Source organism: Sarcophilus harrisii, chromosome 4 (assembly GCF_902635505.1).
Source record: "Sarcophilus harrisii chromosome 4, mSarHar1.11, whole genome shotgun sequence".
NCBI lineage: Eukaryota > Metazoa > Chordata > Mammalia > Dasyuromorphia > Dasyuridae > Sarcophilus > Sarcophilus harrisii.
In genome coordinates this window covers 41,204,920-41,223,655 of record NC_045429.1, presented here as the reverse complement: position 1 = coordinate 41,223,655, position 18,736 = coordinate 41,204,920, and the positions used below count along the sequence as shown (strand labels likewise).

The 18,736-nt window shown below is 38.5% G+C and overlaps 3 protein-coding genes across 7 annotated transcripts in view; 2 read left to right on the top strand and 1 right to left on the bottom strand.

The window, feature by feature from the left end:
* RPF1 (ribosome production factor 1 homolog) overlaps nt 1–11,049 on the top strand; it is a 32,472-nt gene extending 21,423 nt beyond the window's left edge. Inside the window, exons 6-9 of the mRNA XM_031936746.1 lie at nt 1,903–1,985; nt 2,897–3,078; nt 9,094–9,220; nt 9,724–11,049. Coding sequence (XP_031792606.1) covers nt 1,903–1,985; nt 2,897–3,078; nt 9,094–9,220; nt 9,724–9,765 — 434 coding nt within the window. The 3' untranslated portion in view covers nt 9,766–11,049. The remainder of the gene's footprint in view (nt 1–1,902; nt 1,986–2,896; nt 3,079–9,093; nt 9,221–9,723) is intronic.
* Nucleotides 10,404–14,652, bottom strand: GNG5 (G protein subunit gamma 5). The gene is made up of 4 exons (XM_031936747.1): nt 14,575–14,652; nt 13,861–14,049; nt 11,829–11,982; nt 10,404–10,655 (listed from the first exon to the last, which is right to left on the bottom strand). Exons 2-3 carry the CDS (start codon nt 13,939–13,941, stop codon nt 11,857–11,859), a joined length of 207 nt encoding a protein of 68 aa, XP_031792607.1. The 5' UTR covers nt 13,942–14,049; nt 14,575–14,652; the 3' UTR covers nt 10,404–10,655; nt 11,829–11,856.
* Nucleotides 14,653–14,683: 31 nt separating this feature from the next.
* Nucleotides 14,684–18,736, top strand: part of SPATA1 (spermatogenesis associated 1) — an 80,191-nt gene continuing 76,138 nt past the window's right edge. For all 5 annotated transcript variants that reach the window (XM_031936743.1, XM_031936742.1, XM_023501717.2 and 2 more), the window contains exon 1: nt 14,684–14,890. The gene's annotated coding sequence lies outside the window, so the exon portion shown is untranslated. The remainder of the gene's footprint in view (nt 14,891–18,736) is intronic.

Here is an 18,736-nt window from a genome sequence, read left to right as displayed (position 1 = left end):
TAAGGAAGCCTGCCTATTATGTACTGATACCATTGGAATTAAATGATTAAGAATTTAGAAAATAGAATAGAGCAATTTTTTATGTCATCAAGACTGTACATCATACTTCTGGATCTTAATGACCTTTGAGACTTTGGGCAAATCAGATGCCCATTTGGAGTCTCAGTATCTTCATCTGTGAAATGAGTTTAGATTAAATGCTTTCCAAGATCCTTTCTTAACTCTCATTTATGATGAAACTTTTTTTCTATAGGCAATATGTTAAAAAAAAGAAAAAAAACTTTCCAAAAAAACAGAAACAACTTTGATGTCTCATTTTTGTTGTTTTGATAGAACAGTAATGTTTTCATGATAATTAAATAAATTTGGCTATAAGCTTATTCTAACTGGAGAAACTAAAATAGACTGAAAACAACTTTGTGACAGGGTGCTCATGGGTACTATCATTTCCTCAGTTGGCTTGTGAGTGGAATGTAGCATAGTAACTATTACTTGCTTAGTTAATTCTGTGTTTCAAGGCTCTGTAATTTTGTTGGTGTGGGACCTCCCTTTGCAGATCACAGCCCTTCTGGAATGTAGGAGATGGTCCTTGAGAGTTGTTGTGACCAAAAAATTAATCATTCTGCCATTAAATCAATGCTGAGTCTCTCCAGCTTGAGCTGGGCTAGTCCTTGGATGGCAGACATATAATCCATCACCAGACCCATATTTAACTGTTTTAGAAAAATATTCTGTTTCAAGGCAAATACTGTCATTTTTTTTTATTGCTTCAAAAAGCAACAAACAAATGATGCTCATTTTTCTCCCTATTTCTATTTATGGTAATAACCCATTTGCATGGCAAGTTAAAGTTTGCAGTACTTTATATATATTATCACACTTAAGCTTCTCAATTAGCTTCACTTTCCCTATAGTATGAACCCTTGAAGTTCCCCAAAGTTGGAGTCAACTCATTTACATATATCCCGTTTAACAGATTTCTAATTTCTGCTGCTAAAACTACTGGTGCAGTTGTTGTGTGGGTGTGTGTGCCTGGGTAGGTAAATGGGTAGAATGCCCCAGATTACCTTGTAACTGTACCGAAGGTCGAGGGAAAACTTGGCTGCTTCTTTGAGAGCTTTTAGTGAAAAGAGTGAACAGGAGGAAGATGGCAACTCTGACTTAGGTTGCTGAGAATTAGCAGCAATCATCTCCCCACTGAAATCGTTGAGCTGAGTAAAATTAGAATTCATTCTTTGCAATTGGTTCATACTTGGGTTTATATTTAGGGTTTAGCACACATAGTAGGTGCTTATTAAATGCTTATTCATGCTCATGATATCTGTATATTGAATGACCTTTTTTCTCCTTTCCCTCTCTTTCTTTCTCCCTTCCTTTTTTCTTCCCTCCCTTCCTTGATTTGTATCTTGCTACTGGATCCAGATGGTTCTGGAGGAAAAAGTAAGGGTGGTGACTTTGCACAGCTCTCCCTCCCTCAAATCTAATTCACTTATGTGTCATGGCATCACCTCTCCAATGTCATGGTCTTCTTCAAGCATTAAGGACAAACAACAATCTCTGTACATTGGAAGTAATTGAAGTAAAGTACAAGGGTCAGAGGCCAGGAAGATAGTGACTTACAGGTTATGTAGATAGAAATGTTTAGATTGATTTTCCACATGCTAGTTTGTAATCTGAGAATTTTTAATTTTTTTGGATAAATGACTCAGTAAGGTTAATTTTTTTCCAATTTATTTTGTTTTTCAATTAGCAAGCATTAATTTTCTCTCCCCACCTTCAGTCCCAGTTTAAAAGAACACAAGATAAAGATTATAAGTATTCTAAGTATCTAAGAGACTGGTTACATAAAGTGTGATGTTTTGAATCAGTTCAATTTCTATTCATTCTTAATTTTGTAATCAGATGGACTCGTTTTAAGTCATTTGCCTCATGGTCCAACTGCTCATTTTAGAATGAGCAGTGTTCGCCTCCGCAAGGAGATAAAGGTAAGCTTTCTGTTTAACCCTTTGCTTGAAATATTACTGTGCATTTTGATTTCCTTCACAGGCTAATTGTACACTATTTCGGAGTCCGATTCTTTTTATACAGCAAAATAATGGTTTGGACATGTACACTTATTTTGTATTTAATTTATACTTTAACATATTTAACATGTATTGGTCATCCTGCCATCTGGGGGAGGGGGTGAGGGGGAAGAAAGGGGAAAATTGGAACAAACGGTTTGGCAATTGTCAATGCTATAAAATTACCCATGCATATAACTTGTAAATAAAAAGTTATAAATAAAAATAAAATATTTTTTTAAAAAAAAGAAATATTACTATTCAAAATGTTTTGAAATTGTATTTCTTCTAACAAAGCTTACAGAAAACTCTTTTTCTCTTCTTATTGGAGCATGCATTGTTTTGCTTTTGGCCAGAGAACAGCTTTTTAATTGGTTCCATTCCACTTTTAATTTCTAGAAGTGCACAGATTGTAATATCCATTTTTACTTCTATAAATATTAGAAAACATAACATTTTCTTTAGTCCTAAATTGTCTTAAAAATAAAGAAAGGCATTCTAACAATGAAAGTTTGCTTGTTTTTTTGTGGAAAGGACCTTCTTTAATCTGTAGGAATTTGGGGGAACATTTGTGGCAGGTAAATGCATTGTCTTGCTTTTGGGGGTTAGACTGAAGCCATTATCTGTGATTGTAGATCTTAAATTAATCTGCTTAGTTATTCTTTGAAAATATATTTTAACCATTTTCAATATTTATTTGATATTAAATGAATAATATTTTCTTGCATTATTTTAAGACTAAAACTAAAGAAATCTTGCTGTGTGCTTTGCATTTATGGCTAAAACTATGTTAGCTCTCTTAAGCCTTTAGTAATTCTGCAAAATTGTTTCAGAGGAAAGGGAAAGAACCCACTCAGCATTCGCCTGAAGTCATTCTGAATAATTTTACAACAAGACTGGGTCATTCCATTGGACGTATGTTTGCTTCTCTCTTCCCCCATGATCCTCAATTTATTGGAAGGCAAGTTGCAACATTTCATAATCAGCGGGATTACATCTTTTTCAGATTTCACAGGTAAAATTTTTCAGTTATATAATAGAATTAATAAGAGGTTTAATTAGAATTAATGTACTTTAAGAATATTAATAAAAATTGATACTTACCTTGGTCTTTCACAATGCAAAAGACTAGACATACATGGTCTTTTTTTAATAATATGTTTCAAGTATCCAAGATCTCAGAATTGTGAGCTCAGATCCTGATCAAAGCTTTATCTTAAGATTCTCAGGAAGTCATCCAGACCTGGTATGAAGACACTTGATGAAAATGAGCTAAATCCCTTCTGAGACAGCCTTTCAGAAGTTTTGCCTCACAGCAAGCCTAAATCAGCCTCTTTGCCACTTCTACCAATTCTTACCCGATCCCCTCTTCTATGGGACCAAATAGAGCAAATCTTCTCCTTTCATAATGTCCTTTCTGTCTTTTTGCCAGGCTAAGCATGCATAGTTCTTTTAGGCCATCTTTATTTGATCTATTATTTGAGGCCCTCACCATCTCGGTTTCCATTCTTTATATTCTTCAGCTTATCAATGTTCCTTGTAAAATGTGACACTTGGAACTGAATACAATAGTTTTATAACATTCCTATAGTCCAAATAATGTGCTTCTAGTACATCCTTAAGAGTGCTTAAATACCTGCTTGTTGAATTTAACCCAGTATTATTGTCTGTAAAGGTATTTTAAAATCCTAACTTTGTTTTCTAGTAAATTAGCTAGCTAATTTTAAATTTTCTGCAAATTTGATAAAAATACCATCTATGCCTTTGGCTAAGATATGGGTGATGATATCAGAGTACAGAACTATGCCCCCCTCCCTGAAAATTTTCACTAGATACCTGCCTCCAAGGTGATACAAAGCTTTATTGACTACTCTTTGATTCTGACCCTTCAGCCATTTTTGAATTCACTTAACTATATTCTTAATTTACTCACATGTCTACATCTTGTCCTCCAAAAACAGTATGGGTATTTATTCAAAAGCTTTGTTAAAACTTAGGTAAATGAAAGTATTCCCTCAATTGACAAGTCTAGTAACTCAGTGAAGTAAATGGGGTTTATTTGTCATGACTTGTCCTCGATGAAGTAATTCTGGGTTATTTTTCTTTTTTTTCCCCCCTTATCTCTTTGTTGAATATTGCTTTAAAGATATTGGGATTTGAAGGTAGGTTCATGGTTCTCTAGTTTATACTCTCTTTTTTGAAAATAGACATTTGCTATTTTCTAATCCTGGTTTTCTTCTCTTGTTCTCTATGATCTTTCAAAGATCATTGACAATAATTGCTCAGTAATCACATCTGCCCATTTTAGTGCTGAAAGATATAGGTAATCTTGGCCTGGAAAGTGAACTCGTCATGGACAGAGAGAGTGTGTCATACTCTTTGGATATCAGTTCCCTGATAATCATTTTTATTTTGTCTTTTCTAATCCAAAGATCATTCTCCTTAGAATAGAAAACTGAAGCAAAATAACTTAATTTTTATAACCATGTTGTTTTTGTTTCTTTGTAAAAATCTTTAAATTCCTAATTAAGAGTGCCTTGCAGTTTATTCCTTTTATCTCATAACTTTAGAATGAGGTTTGCCTTTACAGCATGTACTAGCTATTACTATCATCCCATCGATACTCATTGGTAGCTTTATGGTCAAATTATCATTCTTCTAGGGATGTTAGCTCCTCTTGTATATTGTGCATATATTTATAGATAGTTAAGATCATTGGTAGTATTTTTGGTTCCTTTCTTGAATTTTGTTTTTTCCTTGAACTAGTGAAAATTGTCTGTTTGCTTTTCTTCATCTTCCTTAGTGGTGGTTGTCTGAAGTATCTGGTTTGATGGATGTACATCTACATATAGTTTTCTTTACTATAACTTTCATTTTTGGCTTTTGAAGATAATCTTACTGGATATTGTTAGGTGGATTCCGTCTTGGACCAAGAGCTTGCCATTACTAGTTTTGAAGCTATGGTATAGAAATCCAAATCCCTTTTGCTGCCACCCATGTGTTAACGGGAAGTTCATTTATCAAATCTTCCCTTCTCTTCAGAAGGTATTAACTTCTGATCTGAAAATAGTGATTAAAACAACAGACCCCCAAGACTTTGTCTCTTGCTCAGTTCTTTCTGTGTTCTCTTTGTCAATATTGTGTCCATTGAGTTCTCTAGAAGTGGCCAATACCTTCTCTGGGTTGGGAAATTCTCTGTCCCATCCTGGGTGCTTGCAGCAGGAAGAATCTTTCTCTTGATGTTTCAGGTCCCTCAGTGGGCAGTCACCTCGGCTTCCTTCCTTCCCTCCTCAGAGCCTCCCAGGGTGGGCTCTTGGGCTAGCTCCTGTGGAGGGTCTCTTGCATCTTCCTCAAAGAGTTTACCTTCCTCCCCATGTGGATGACTTTCACAACCATTTCTTAGCTTTACATCTTCTTTCCTTTTGTCTCTAACTCACTATCTTCAGCCGGAGCAGCTTTGTCTTCTGTTTCTCATGATCCTTTTTTTCCTTTGTCTTGACAGAGAGATTCTTCCTTGTTTTAATTTAGTTTAATTAAATTTATTTAATTAATTCCTTTATTCTCCCTGATCATATGGTAAGGCATTGCTCGAACCTCTTATCTTATTTTTATGAGGGAAACCATTCTGCATCTTGAGCCAAATGGAGAGAAAGGAATGGATAACAGGAAATATTGTGGAGGCAGACTCAGTGACACTTGAGGCAAGGATGAGCCCAACACTGAACTGGGATGACTAGAAGATGGGGTTGTCCTTAAAAGAAAGTCATTTGGCTATGCTAGAAATAGAATTATCATCTACACATTGTATGTCATTGTGAAATGTCAGTCTCTCCATAGTTGCAGAAATAGAAGATTTGAGTCCTTTTGTCTCCTCACTAGTAGTTGTGACTCCACAATAAAGTCTGGAGTTGTCACCATACTTATCTCATCTCCTTGTCACCTTTATATTCTCACCTACCTTCTTTTTTCTTTTTATACTAATGCTTCCCCTGTCTTTTTTAACTGTTTTAACTCTACCTTTTCATTTTTGCATCCTTTCTTTCTAACATAACTAGATTCCAATTTCTTGTGAGTTCTCAGATGTCTTGAGGTATCCCCAGAATCATTGTATCCAAAACATCTCTCATTCATACTTCTCTATTTCTCTCAAAAGTGCCCCCTTCTTCTAGGCACCCCAGTTCACAGTGTTGAACTCATCCTTGCTTCTTCACTCTCGCTCACCCCATCAGCTGCCAAGTCTCATTGAGTCTGCTTCCACAACATTTCTTGGATCCATTTCTTCCTCTCCACTTGGCCACCACTCTAGCTGAGACCTTCACTTTTTACCTGGACCGTGGCAGCAGTTTCCCAGCTTGTGTCCCAGCCTCCAGGCTCTCTCTTTCCAATCAGTCAACAAACAAGCATTTATTGAGTTCCCCTGAGTGCTAGATAGTAGGTTCTGGAGCAACAAAGACAAAAATCTGTGCTTCCATCCAGTTAAGAGAATTCATACACATATGGTCTATGTGTAAATACAGGACATATACAAAACAAATACAAGGTAATTTTGGTGGGTTGGGGAGGCACTAGGAATGAGGGTATGGAGAAGGGAACAGGAAAAAAAATCTATAAAATGGTGCTGGAGTGACCTTGAAGGAAGCTAGTAAGGGATGAGGAGGAGGGAGTACTTTCCAGACCTAGGTGAGAAGCAGCAAGTTTTAATTGGATTATAGAAGAAGCAAAGGCCTGAAGAGGTAGGCTGCACCAGGTTGTAAAGGACTTTCAGTGCTGAATAGGAGTTTAATAAAATCCTAGTGGAAAGAAGGAACTCGGCAGTCAGACCTGTGCTTTAGGAATATCATTCAGACAGTATGAAAGCAGACTTAGAAGAAAGATTAGTTAGAAGGAGACATGATTAGGCCCTGAACTTATGTCCATATGACGAAAGAGAAGAGAGTGGATGGGGAAATGTGGAAGGGAAAATGGCCAGTTGACTGGCTCTAGGAGACAAGTGAGAAGAGTTGAGAAAGCTTTTAGTTAGGAAGCTGAGTAACTGGAAGGATAGCAAAAATGGGAAAGTTAAGTGGAATGGGTTTTAGAAGAAAGTTAATGAGTCCTTTCTTTGCACATGTTGAGATTAAATATTGATTGAACAGTTTGGGTGGTATGGGAATGGTGCTTAGCAGAGTCTTAATGCAAGTCATCTCCATAGAGATAATTAAATCTGCCAGAGTTTGTGAGGTCATTAAGAATATATAGAGAAGAGAGTCCGGGGTAGCCTAGGACTACCACTGTAATAACTTAATCAGCTAAGGGGTCTGAGAAGATATGGTCAAATAGATAAATCAAGAAAGAACTGTGTCATCAGGACCAAAGAGAAGACAGTATCCATGAGGACAGAGTGATCAACAGTGTCAAATACTTTGAGGTCAAGATGAATAAAGGTTGAAAAAAGATCCTAAAACTTGGTAGTCAAGATCATCTCTGGGGATGGCACTTTCATTTGAATGGTGAGATTGGAAACCAGGTTGTTTAAGGAGGGAGAGGAATAAATGGAAGGAGACACCTAATGTGTGTAGGCAGTTTTTTCTAGGAGTTTGGTTGTAGGAAGGAACAAAGATTTTTTTTTTTTAATAGCCTTTTATTTACAGGTTATATGTATGGGTAACTTTACAGCATTAACAATTGCCAAACCTCTTGAGGAACAAAGATTTTAAGCTAATTGCTTGAGGGAATGAAATAGTTAAGAATGCATTTTTTAAGGATAGAAGCTTGTACATATTTGGAGGTAGTAGAGAAAGAGCCAATAGATAAGTAAGAGGAACTGCCAGAGTGATGTACAAAAATTACAAAGCTGACCCTCATTCAGAAAGGCAGCATTTTCTCCAGCAGTTCCCAGTTGCCTCTAGGATCAGATAGGACTCTACTGTGTGGCATCTACAGCCCATCAGAAGCTAGCTACAACCTCCCTCTCCAGGCTCCCTTTTAGCACGCTTAGCCAAACCAACCCATTTGCTAAATCTTTATACACAAGGAGGAGCACAGCTAGAGAAGGTAGGATCAACTGAAAATAAGTTAAACAACTGAATATAGTATTATTTAATAGATTCATATGAAACTCAAGAACTCTAATATTCTTCACAATTGTCTTTGGTTCCATTCAGTTCAGTATTTTTATCAGAAACTTAGATGAAGGACACTATACGTGGTATTCATTTAGAGGATATGAAAGCTAGAAATGAAGGGTTAACTAATCTCTTGATTAAGAGAATCAAGATTCAAAAAGATTTTGTCAGATTGGAGTGATAAGTTCAGTCTAGTAAGATTAAATTTAATAGGATAAAGTCTAGCCTTTATGTGTAGTAAATCAATTATATAAGATTGGGGATAGCTGACTAAATAGTTTATTTCATTAAGCTCAGTAAGTGTTGATAGCTTATGCTGATAGTCCTTCAGTCTCCCAAACAAATGGAATTTTAATTATTATTAATAGAAGAGTAGTCTCTAGAATGAGGGCAGTGATAGTCTTACTGTATTCTTCTCTAGTCAGATAGCATCTAGAGTCATCCTGTTTTCAGTTCTAAATACCATTTTTAAAGAGTGACATTAGTAGGAAGAAATGAGTCCAGAGAAGGATGCAACTAGCTTTGGTGGAGAGAAAATGTAATATCTTGTTAAAGATTAAACGTAGAAGGATTTGATTTACTTTGCTCAGCCTCAGTACAGACCCAAGTCCGGAGGGTAGAAATTATGGAAAGCCAGGTTTAAGGAATAATTTCACACAGTTAAAGCTACCTAGAAATTGAAATGTACTAGAAGCAGTTTTCTGGTATAACAAGGATATTTTGTGGAGGCTGGATGATTATATGTTGCAGATGTTAAAAGGAAAGATTCATAATGTAGGTAGGGATTCATCTAAAAGACTAGGTGCCATCCATCTCAAAGATATTTAAGCTCTATTTTTTTTGTCAAATGGAAAGGGACTAAGAAGACTAGATTTGCTTCTAGTTGAAGATGAATTTTAAAAATAATTTTTCTTTTATTTTTCAAGGTACCTTTTTAAGAGTGAAAAGAAAGTGGGAATTCAAGAACTTGGACCACGGTTTACCTTAAAATTGAGATCTCTTCAAAAAGGAACCTTTGATTCCAAGTATGGAGAATATGAATGGGTTCATAAGGTGTGTGTTAAAAAAGTGTGAAATATTAGTTGATCAGTTTTAAATTCATGAAACAAAAAGGAAACCCTCTTCTCAGTAAGCTTTAAATTTTAGGAATGAGGTCCATTCTAGAATCCTCACCTCTGATGTACTTGTGCCCAAATTGAAATGGATGAAAGGATAGAATTTAAACTATACTCTTATGACCAGTTACTTTTAAAAATCCTTAGAAAAACTGAGTTTGAAAATTGTGTCTAAGATAGTAATCTGAAATAGTTTCATCTTGACAATCAAGAAGGAACACGTATTTTGGGTAATAATTTTTGCTTTAACAAGATTTACTTAATGACTTAGACTAAATCTAATTTTAGGTAATGTGGAAACAAGTCTTTCGACTCTTAGCTCGATTAATGCTACATAATATGCAACCTTTTGTCATGTTTATATATTTTAGTTTTATTAGCTTTAGTGTTATTTTTAATCTGCGTTTTATTTAAAGCATTTTTTTTTGTTTGGATTTTTAGCCCCGTGAAATGGACACAAGTAGAAGGAAATTTCATTTATGAAATTTTGAGAAAGCAGGACTGGACACCACCAGACTGGGATGTTTTAAATTCTAAGAAGACAAATTCACTTTTCAGCCATATATATGTTAAATTCAAAGAACAATCAAGGGAAGGACCTTCATTATCAGCTCTGTGTTGTAATAATAAATGAGTATTGAAGTATGTTCTTTATTAATATATTCATTTTTTATAACTTTGACCTTCTACTGAAAACTGGGAATAGCATAACTTTGTTAGCTTGTTGTCTGATAGAAAACTGAATAGTTGTGGAATGGCTGAAAAGATAACCAGACTAGAAGTCCAGAGACCCAAGATTCAAATTCCTCTCTGGTCACACACCAAATTATTGAAAGAGCCTCTTTGAATCTGTTGATCATATAGATGACAATCTTTCAGTATTCTATGATGTTGGTGTGATAGGGGCCAGAAAGAGAATCTACAAATTCAAAACTCTTCACCACTACCAAAGTAACTCAAAGAACATCCTGTATGAATCAAGTTTATGCATATGTATATTGAACATTTGATCCTGGTTTATTACCATAGGATTCTTTTTCCTTCTTTATTTAAAAGATTTTATTTTTACCCCATGATCCCTTAAAACCCATCATTAACACTTAAAAAGAACTACAAAAATGTGATTTTCATCTGAATACTTTATTGTATTCTTGCCAGTGTACAAAACAGAAATGAATGAAAATTCGGAGAGGTAGATGAGAAAGTCTGACACAAGTTGAAATTTGGATGATTAACTTGGCACATTGTTACACATATATTGATTAAATTTTTGTGCAGGCTTCAGAATTCTCTCTCCTTTGAATAGTCACAATTCACATCACAAAACATCACAACACGTCACAGATCCACATATGAAGACTGGATTCAGAGATCTAAAAGAAAAAATTACAGGGGAAAACAATTATTCTTAAAGAAGAATATCTTCATATATTATTAATTACACTAAAAACAAGCAAACAATCCTAGAACACTCAGAAAAGGGGATATAGTAGAGTGTTTGTATTGAGTCAGAAGACATGGATTTTAATTCTTACTCTTACTTTTTGCTATATATCCTGTGAATTTTTAAAAAAAGAGTCATTACCAGATTCTCATCTTTATAAAAGGCAAGTGCCTCCAAAGATTTTAAAAACTAAGTAACATATTTGTATACCCATTATTCATTGATTCATGAATGAAGCTGGAATTCTAACACTATGTTAAATATATAACCTACTATGTAACTAGTAACCCTTTGTATTAAAATAAAAATACTTTACACTGGTGCCACAGCGTCTTACATAGTTGTTTGTGATGGTTACTTTTTGAATACATGGTATTTCTAAATACATGAGGTTTGTGCACTCCCAAATTACAAAGTATAAGCCCAATTAGGGAGGGTACAACTGCAACACAGTATTTTCTGGAAACAACTTCCTTAACACTGAAGATTTTGGAATTTCTATAAAGAGTGGATCTGTTAACATTCCTTTCACAAGAAAATTCAAATAGAGAATAAAACTGTTTATTTTTCTTCTAGCTAATGCTATTAAACTATTTCCAGCTAAATATTTGTAGGTTAAGTAAAAAGAAGAAAACAAAAAACTCTAGGTTTTGTCATTAAGCTTCAGTATGAACAAAAAAATAAAATACTTACGTAGAATTGTCAGGATTATTTAGTTTTAAATGTGCAGTTTCATTTTCTTTAGATAATTTGATTAAGCTTTTTTTAACTTCTAATCATTAGTTTCCTAATCATCTGGCTCACTATTCAAATAAGTTAATTCTAGAAAATTCAGCTATTTGTTTCTGAATTCAGAATTTTGTGTTTTACTGTACTAACAATTTACATACAGCCAAAATCAGTAGTGGTGGTCTTGTTGAGCCCTAAAGAGGAGAGCACTGTTAAGTCAAAGTGTAATTTGATATTACATTACTTGAGTAGAGAACTCGGGAACCAATTGGGAAAAGGTGCAGGTAAACACATATGGGGATCTGTCAAAAATGGAACTGTGTTCAAAAGAATTAACCTGTTAAGTTGTTTGTTGTTTTTTAAGGTAACTCACCCTTCCCAAGTAGCATAAGATCATCTTGCTACAGGAATGAACAGACTTTCTGGGGCCGGAAGGGATTAGTGCTGGAAGATACCCCAGTCAACAGGGGATCATTCTGGGCATTTTGCAGGCAAAATTGTTTCAGGTCCGCAGCAGCTTGAGAAACCTATTTATGACAAATAAAGAACAAAGTGGGGTTAGATGATGAAAATGTTTTAAGGAAAATTTTCCTCAACTTTTTGCTCAAATAAAATTGTATTATACCTCAAAAAAGTCTATGTGTACTAATTAAAAGGTTAGTATGCATATACTATTATTTGTACTGCTGCTTCTGATCCACTTCAGCCTCTCAGACTTCACCATATAACAGAAATGGACTTCAAACTGGCTGAACTTTGATATTCTACTCCTACCACTATCTTTCCACCTTTCTTTTGTTAAATGTACCTCTTGTTTCCTGGGACTTTGAGTGTCTTGAACCATCCCTATTTCACCATCTTCATACTTGGGGGTTCCACCACTTTAAAATGCATTTCACATAAGATTGGAACCAAATGATTTGAGGTACCTCCCAATTCCAATTTATGACTTGCCTCATCAAGATAAATTCTAAATCATTCTGGAACCACCATTTTCAAGTTACTATAAACCATGTTATATAAAAAAATGCTCCTTCTTACCCATGTCATAAAGAAAATGACTTTAGACATAGAAATGGATTCTAATGCTACTCTCAAGACTTAACTAGTTGGGAATACCTTTTAGCACATAATCCGAGTCTCTTTCTGCATCAAGTACCAACTATTATAACACCTGGATCCCATAGTCTAGTCTTGTCCCAGAGACAAAGGTATCTATCAACAGAGCTAGTCAGCAAAGAAATACAATCCAGTTATAGAAATGAATCTGAAGCAATATGAACATAATTAAACAGGCAATATTGCAACCTGATATATTAGAATGCTGGATTATAAGCAACAGTTAGAAAATGGTTGGTATGTAACAGTGCTCATAATTGTAAAAAAAAAAAAAAAGAGTTTAAGGACAGATTCGTGAGGATTTCATCTGGGCTTAAAAGGTGGATGGGCTCTAAGATTTGGCAGCTGATCAATGATTATCTCAGGGTAGCATAGTGGACTGACTTGAATGAATGTTTCTGCCTACAAGGGTCATTCAAAAAGATTCTTACAGGTCCTTGAGTCTTAATCTCCTCATTTTACAGAGGAGGAAACTGAGGCCCCGGAAGATTAAATTCTTTGCCCAAGGTGACACAAGTCAGAAGCCTCAGAGGTGGGCGCGCTGTTCACTCACCTGCATGGGCACGGGCAGCACCAAGTACGTTTTGTAAACTAGAGCTCGTTTTTTACCCCTGTCCAAGCAGACTTTCTCTCCCCTCCCAGGAGGCTGCATTTTTTATTAATTTCCCCCCCGACTCCCTCTTTTTCCCTGCGCGATCCAACAATTCACCAGGGCGGGTTAATTGCATTTTTCTTCTCCAGCAAGAAGGGTAGTTTTTTTAAAAAAAAGTGGAACCTGTAAAAGAGCGGCTCAAGTTTTTCTTCCTGTTCCCGGGAGAAGAAGAACTGAGGAGGGTCCCGACGCTGAGCCCACTGAGTGCGGGAATCACGGAAGAGCCCTCGGGCGGGGGCCCCCGCGCCGGGGGGGGGGGGGGACGCAGAAGGGGCGGGTCACGGGAAAAGACGGACCTCGCCCGGGGCGGCACATGGGCTGGGACCGGGGGCAGGAATCCCCAAAGTGCCTTTGTCCCCGGCTGCCCCGCCCGGCCGTCACCTCGGGCGCCCGCTCCCCAGCGCGGGGCTCGGCTCCGGAGGGTGAGCCGGAGGCGGGCGGGGGTCTGGGCGAGTGTCCCACCTCGGGAAGCGCCTCAGACACTTGTTACACCCGGGGCGCCCCCGGGACTGGGGGACCCCGGGGCTGGGGGGACCCCGGGACTGGGGGGCCGGAGCCCCGGGGTCTGCCGTCCCGGAGCTGGGCGCGAGTCCCCCCTGGGCGGCGGCGGCGGCTCTTTGGGGAGGGGTCTCACCTTCACCCGGTGGAGGCTGGCCTCGAGCCGCAGCTGCTGCACCACCTTCCTCATGGCGACGACGTTGGAGCTGCTGGACATGGCGAAAGGAGCCGGGGTCCGCGGTGGGCGACGGGGGTCCGGGGGTCGGGCGGCGCTCCGCTCGCTCCCTGGCTGGCTGGGTCTGGCGGAGCGCCGGCTGCGCCGTGCCTATAAGTACCCGAGGGTGAGCGCGCCGGGCGGGGGGACTCGCGGGGAGGGGGCGCTCGGGGAGGGGGCGGCGCTACTCGGAACTTTGTTTCTAAGTTTCCGGTGCTCCGCCAAGTACCACCACCCGCTTAGCGCGCATGCGCCTGGCTCTCCGCCCGCCCCCGCCCCTCTCGGAGTCTCCGCCGCCCCGCCCCTCCTCCTCTGCGGCAGCCCCCCCCCCAGCCCTTGGGCTCCGGAGCTGCGGCGCGCGGCCGCGGGCGGACGGTGGGGCTGGGCGCGCCTCGGGAGCGCGCGCGCGTGGGCGCGGCTGGCTCGACGCCCTAACCCCCTCCTCTTCCTCCCTAGCGCCTTCCTTCCGAGAGAGCGAGCGAGCGGGAGGGAGGGGAGCGGTAAGAGCCCGGCAGACCCTGCCCCCACTGACCAGGACCCCCCCCCAGCCCCGGGGGGTCGGTCCGGGGGAAGCGGAGGGAGGGGGAGGGACGGACTTGGGGACCCCCGCCCTTAGACTGGCGGGGCCTCGGGCACCTGCGGAGTGTCCGGGCCAGGCTGCCCCCTCTCTACCCCGGGGGGCGAAGGTCGTCCTTCCTCGGACAGCGGAGGAAACTGAGGCACGGGCCGGAGGGGCCCGTAGCCCCTACCCGCCCTCTGTGACATCAGGGGAAACTGAGGCACGGGGATGCGGGGTCACTCCCCCAGGCCCCTCTGTGACATAAAAGGAAACTGAGGCACAAGGATGAGTAGTCCTTATCCTGGTACCACTTTGACACGAGAGGAAACTGAGTCGTAGAGAATTAGTGCTCATTACGCTGATATTTTTTGACATAATGAAAACCAAAGCTCAGTAAGTGGTCATCTTTTACTATACAAAGAACCTAAGCTCTAGATTGTATATGGTCATTACTACCCTTTTCTAATAACATTTCCATAAAACATTGAGACCGGAACAAATAGCAAGGGGCAGATTCTGGAGAACAAAGTGTACCCGCTGCTTCCTTTTACTTCCCCCACCCCAGCTTTCTCACGAGGAAAAAGAGAGACCTAAGACATCATCCAGGCCAGTGGGTATCCAGCTCAGAGATAAATGGTTAGGAAAGATGGCTACAATTGCCTATTGACTTAAACCACATATCAACATTAACTATGTTTCCTTGTATTTCTATCTTGCTAAATATTACTCAGTTACATTTTAATCTGGGAATGTGGTGGGCTGTGTTTGACAACTGATCCAGTTTTACCCTCTTTTAGCATATGAGGAAACTATGTAGCCTAGAATGTAAATGTAAACATATTCAAGTTGTCAACAAGTATTTATTAAGCTCCTGCTGTGTGACAAGTATTGTGCATTTAGCAGCTGGGGATAGCATAGGGACAATCAGGAGAATCCTTCTGTCCAGCTCACACTGGAAACCACTAGACAAGTACAGAGTATATGAAAGAGACTTTAAGAGGGGAGAAGGGCAGGACACCTGTTGAAGTAGTAGGATGGCTTTGAGTTGAGCCATGAAGTCATGAAAGCTGAGAGTAGAAAGTGAGGCAGGAGAGTATTCCAGAAATTGGGGATAGTACGTACAAAGGCCCAGAAACTTAAATCAACTGTGGCCCAGAGAGTAAGTGATGGAGGCTAAATTCAAATTCAGACCCAATACTTTAACCATGTGCAATACTTTCAGAGATCAGAACTTTCCTGGTCTTTCAGAGAATAAAGGGGCCTTAAAAGTCATCTAATCCAACCTCCTTAATTTTTCAAGTGGGGGAAAAAGGACCAGAGAGGTCAAGTTCATTTGCATGATTTTATAGGCAAGGTCAGGTTTTCTAAAGCCCATGTTAGTTTAGGCACTGTACTCCACTGTCCAACCTATATGGTTTCTATCCCCTTCCCTCCCCCAGCACTGGCACCACTGATAGTCTGGGACTATCAGAATTGGAAGGGATCCAGTCTAAGTCAAACTGACCAACAACTGTCAATCTAAAAAGGGGATAATCCAGCCTGTTTGGAGATTTCCAAGTCGAGCAGCCCATTCTCTCTCCAAGGGTTGCCATTCCACTTTTGGAAAACACTGAATGTTAGTGTGCTGTTTTTACATCAAGCCTAAATTTGACAACTTTTAAGTTCCACCTGGATCTCTCTGTTCTCTACTATTTGGTCAAACAACAAATCTAATCCCTTTTCCCCAGGACAGCCTTTCAGAAGTTTGAAAACAAGTGCTATACATAGCTTAAATATTCTCTTCTCTAAGCCAAACATCCCCAGTTTCTTGACCTGATACTTTTGGGTGACATGATATCACCGGTTTACTTATTGTCCTACTTTATAAAACGTAATGTTCATTTTTCCCACCTTTAAAACCCCAACAATGACTAGAAAAATTGTAACTATTTCCTTGTAACTATTGTAATAACTTTAGGGAATAATTAACCATATTTTTTCCTCCCAGATGTGATGTCTAACTCTTAGCAACTTGAATCCTTTTAGGATTTCCAGAAAATGAGATGCCTACCAGTGATCTCCAATTCTGTTGTTTTATTGTTCTTTTGATGTGTTTGTGGGGGGAAGGACAATTTGTAGTGTGTTTTTCACTACCTTTTTTATTGACTTTTTTCTTCACTTTACATAGTTTTGATCATTTATATTTAAGTTACTAAAATGGAAGAAGTCATGAAGCCCCTGTGGTGGAGTAGAACTCTGGATTTGGAAGCTGGAAATTTGGGTTCTGAGCTTGACTATGTCATAAACTCACAATGTATCCCACAGCAGGTCATTTCACACGTGTGGTTATCAGTTTCATCTGCAAAATGAGACAAGTTGGATTACCATGTGGTCTGAAATGTTTATTCTAGAAATTAGCACACTTATCCAGCTAAAATTTCCTTCTAAGTGGTCAAACTCTGGGCAATATTTTGGCTTATCCAACTTTGGGAAAGTGTATTCTTTCATAAAACTCCTAAAATCTAAGTTCATGTAGCTCAGTACACACACACACACACACACACACACAGAGACTCTTCTGATTATGTGGCCCATTCCTGAAACAAATGCACGTACTCTTGGTTTATATCAAGTGTCGTCAAAGTCATTATGTTGGTCAGAATTTTCAAGTCTTCCATAGTGGTTGACTTTTACAGTTTTGCACCTCTTTTCCTGTACTTTCTCCAGTGTTTGTCATTTTCAAATGATTGCATTTTTAACTTAAACAAAAGAAGATGATTTGGTTTGATTCATACAATAACATATATCATGTCTAACTAGACAAGTTCTGGAGTTTGTATAATTTCCCAAGAAGTGAATCAATCATTACAATCCTTAAAATGGACTTCTTAAAGTTATATCTTCTTCAGCGTTTAGCACTACTAAGTTATGTAGAACTTAAATATTTTTTCTAATGTAGCAATAAGCAGTTTAAAGTATATAATAGAACTTCTTAGAATCATCCATATAGTTCTTTTATCATCAGTAAGAAATTGCCTTAGTTCTCCTTGGTAATTCCTTTCATGGATGACAAATCCATTACTTAGCTTTAAGCATAAATTGATGAAGGTGTTATGTCCTGACAGAATTCAGGATTGTTAGGTTCATATGAAACATTCACTGTTCTTTGTAGATATAAAGGAATCTGTGTCTGGAGAGAAATCCATGTGTTGGGATTCTGATGATATCATTCCAGATCGTTATCAGTTACACTACCAAAATTTATTTCAGTAAAATATCATACATTTTCATCTGATTGATGAAAATCACAGGAAATGAATTGCTCTGATAGTAAATCGATTCTTTTATTTTTAAATAGTATTTTCCCTAATTACATATCAAGAAATTTTTTTACATTCATTTTTGCAAGATTTTGGATTACAAATTTGCATTCCTCTCTTCCCTCTTTCAAAGATGATAGGCAGTTTGATATAGTTTATACATGTGCTATCATGTAAAACATTCCAGTTTGTCACAGTTGTGAAAGAAGAAATAGATCAAAAGAAGAAAGCCATGAGAAAGAATAAAGTTAAAATAATATGCTTCAATCTACATTCAGAGTCCCATCAGTTGTTTATCTGGATGTGTATAGCATTTTTCTTCTTAAGTACTTTGTACTTATCTTGGATCATTGTGTTACTGAAAAGAGCTAAGTCATTCATAGTTATTCATCACACAAGGTTGCTGGTAACTGTATATAATGTTTTCCTGGTCTGTTTACTTCACTTTGCATCAGTTTGTACAAGTCTTCCCAGGTTTGGTTTGGTTTTTAAACCTACCTGTTCATCATTTCTTATTGCACAATAATATTATATTACATTCATATATCATAGCTTGTTCAGCCATTCCCCAATTAATGGGCATCTCCTCAATTTCCAATATTTTGCCACCGTGGAAAGGGCTGCTATAAATATTTTTGTATTTCCTTTTCCCTTTTTTTTTAACCCCTTTGGGATCCAGACCTAGTAGTGGTATTGCAGGGTAAAAGGATATGCATAGTTTGCTTAACATAGTTCCAAGTTGCTCTTCAAAATGGTTGGATCAGTTCACAACTCCATCAAAAGTACATTAGTCTACAGATTCCCCATATCCTCTCCAACATTTGTCACTTTCCTTTTTTGTCACATTAGCCATTCTAATAGGTGTGAAGCAGTATTTCAGCATTGTTTAATTTTCATTTCTCTAATCAGAAGTTATTTAGAGCACTTTTTCATGAATTTG

What these genes read in the sequence shown, in the direction of transcription:
- GNG5 (XM_031936747.1), bottom strand. Translation starts at nt 13,941, where the DNA reads ATGTCCAGCAGCTCCAACGTCGTCGCCATGAGGAAGGTGGTGCAGCAG. An exon ending in CCAGCCTCCACCGGGTGAAG is followed by an intron (nt 11,983 to 13,860) that starts GTGAGACCCCTC and finishes TGTCATAAATAG; the next exon opens with GTTTCTCAAGCTGCTGCGGA.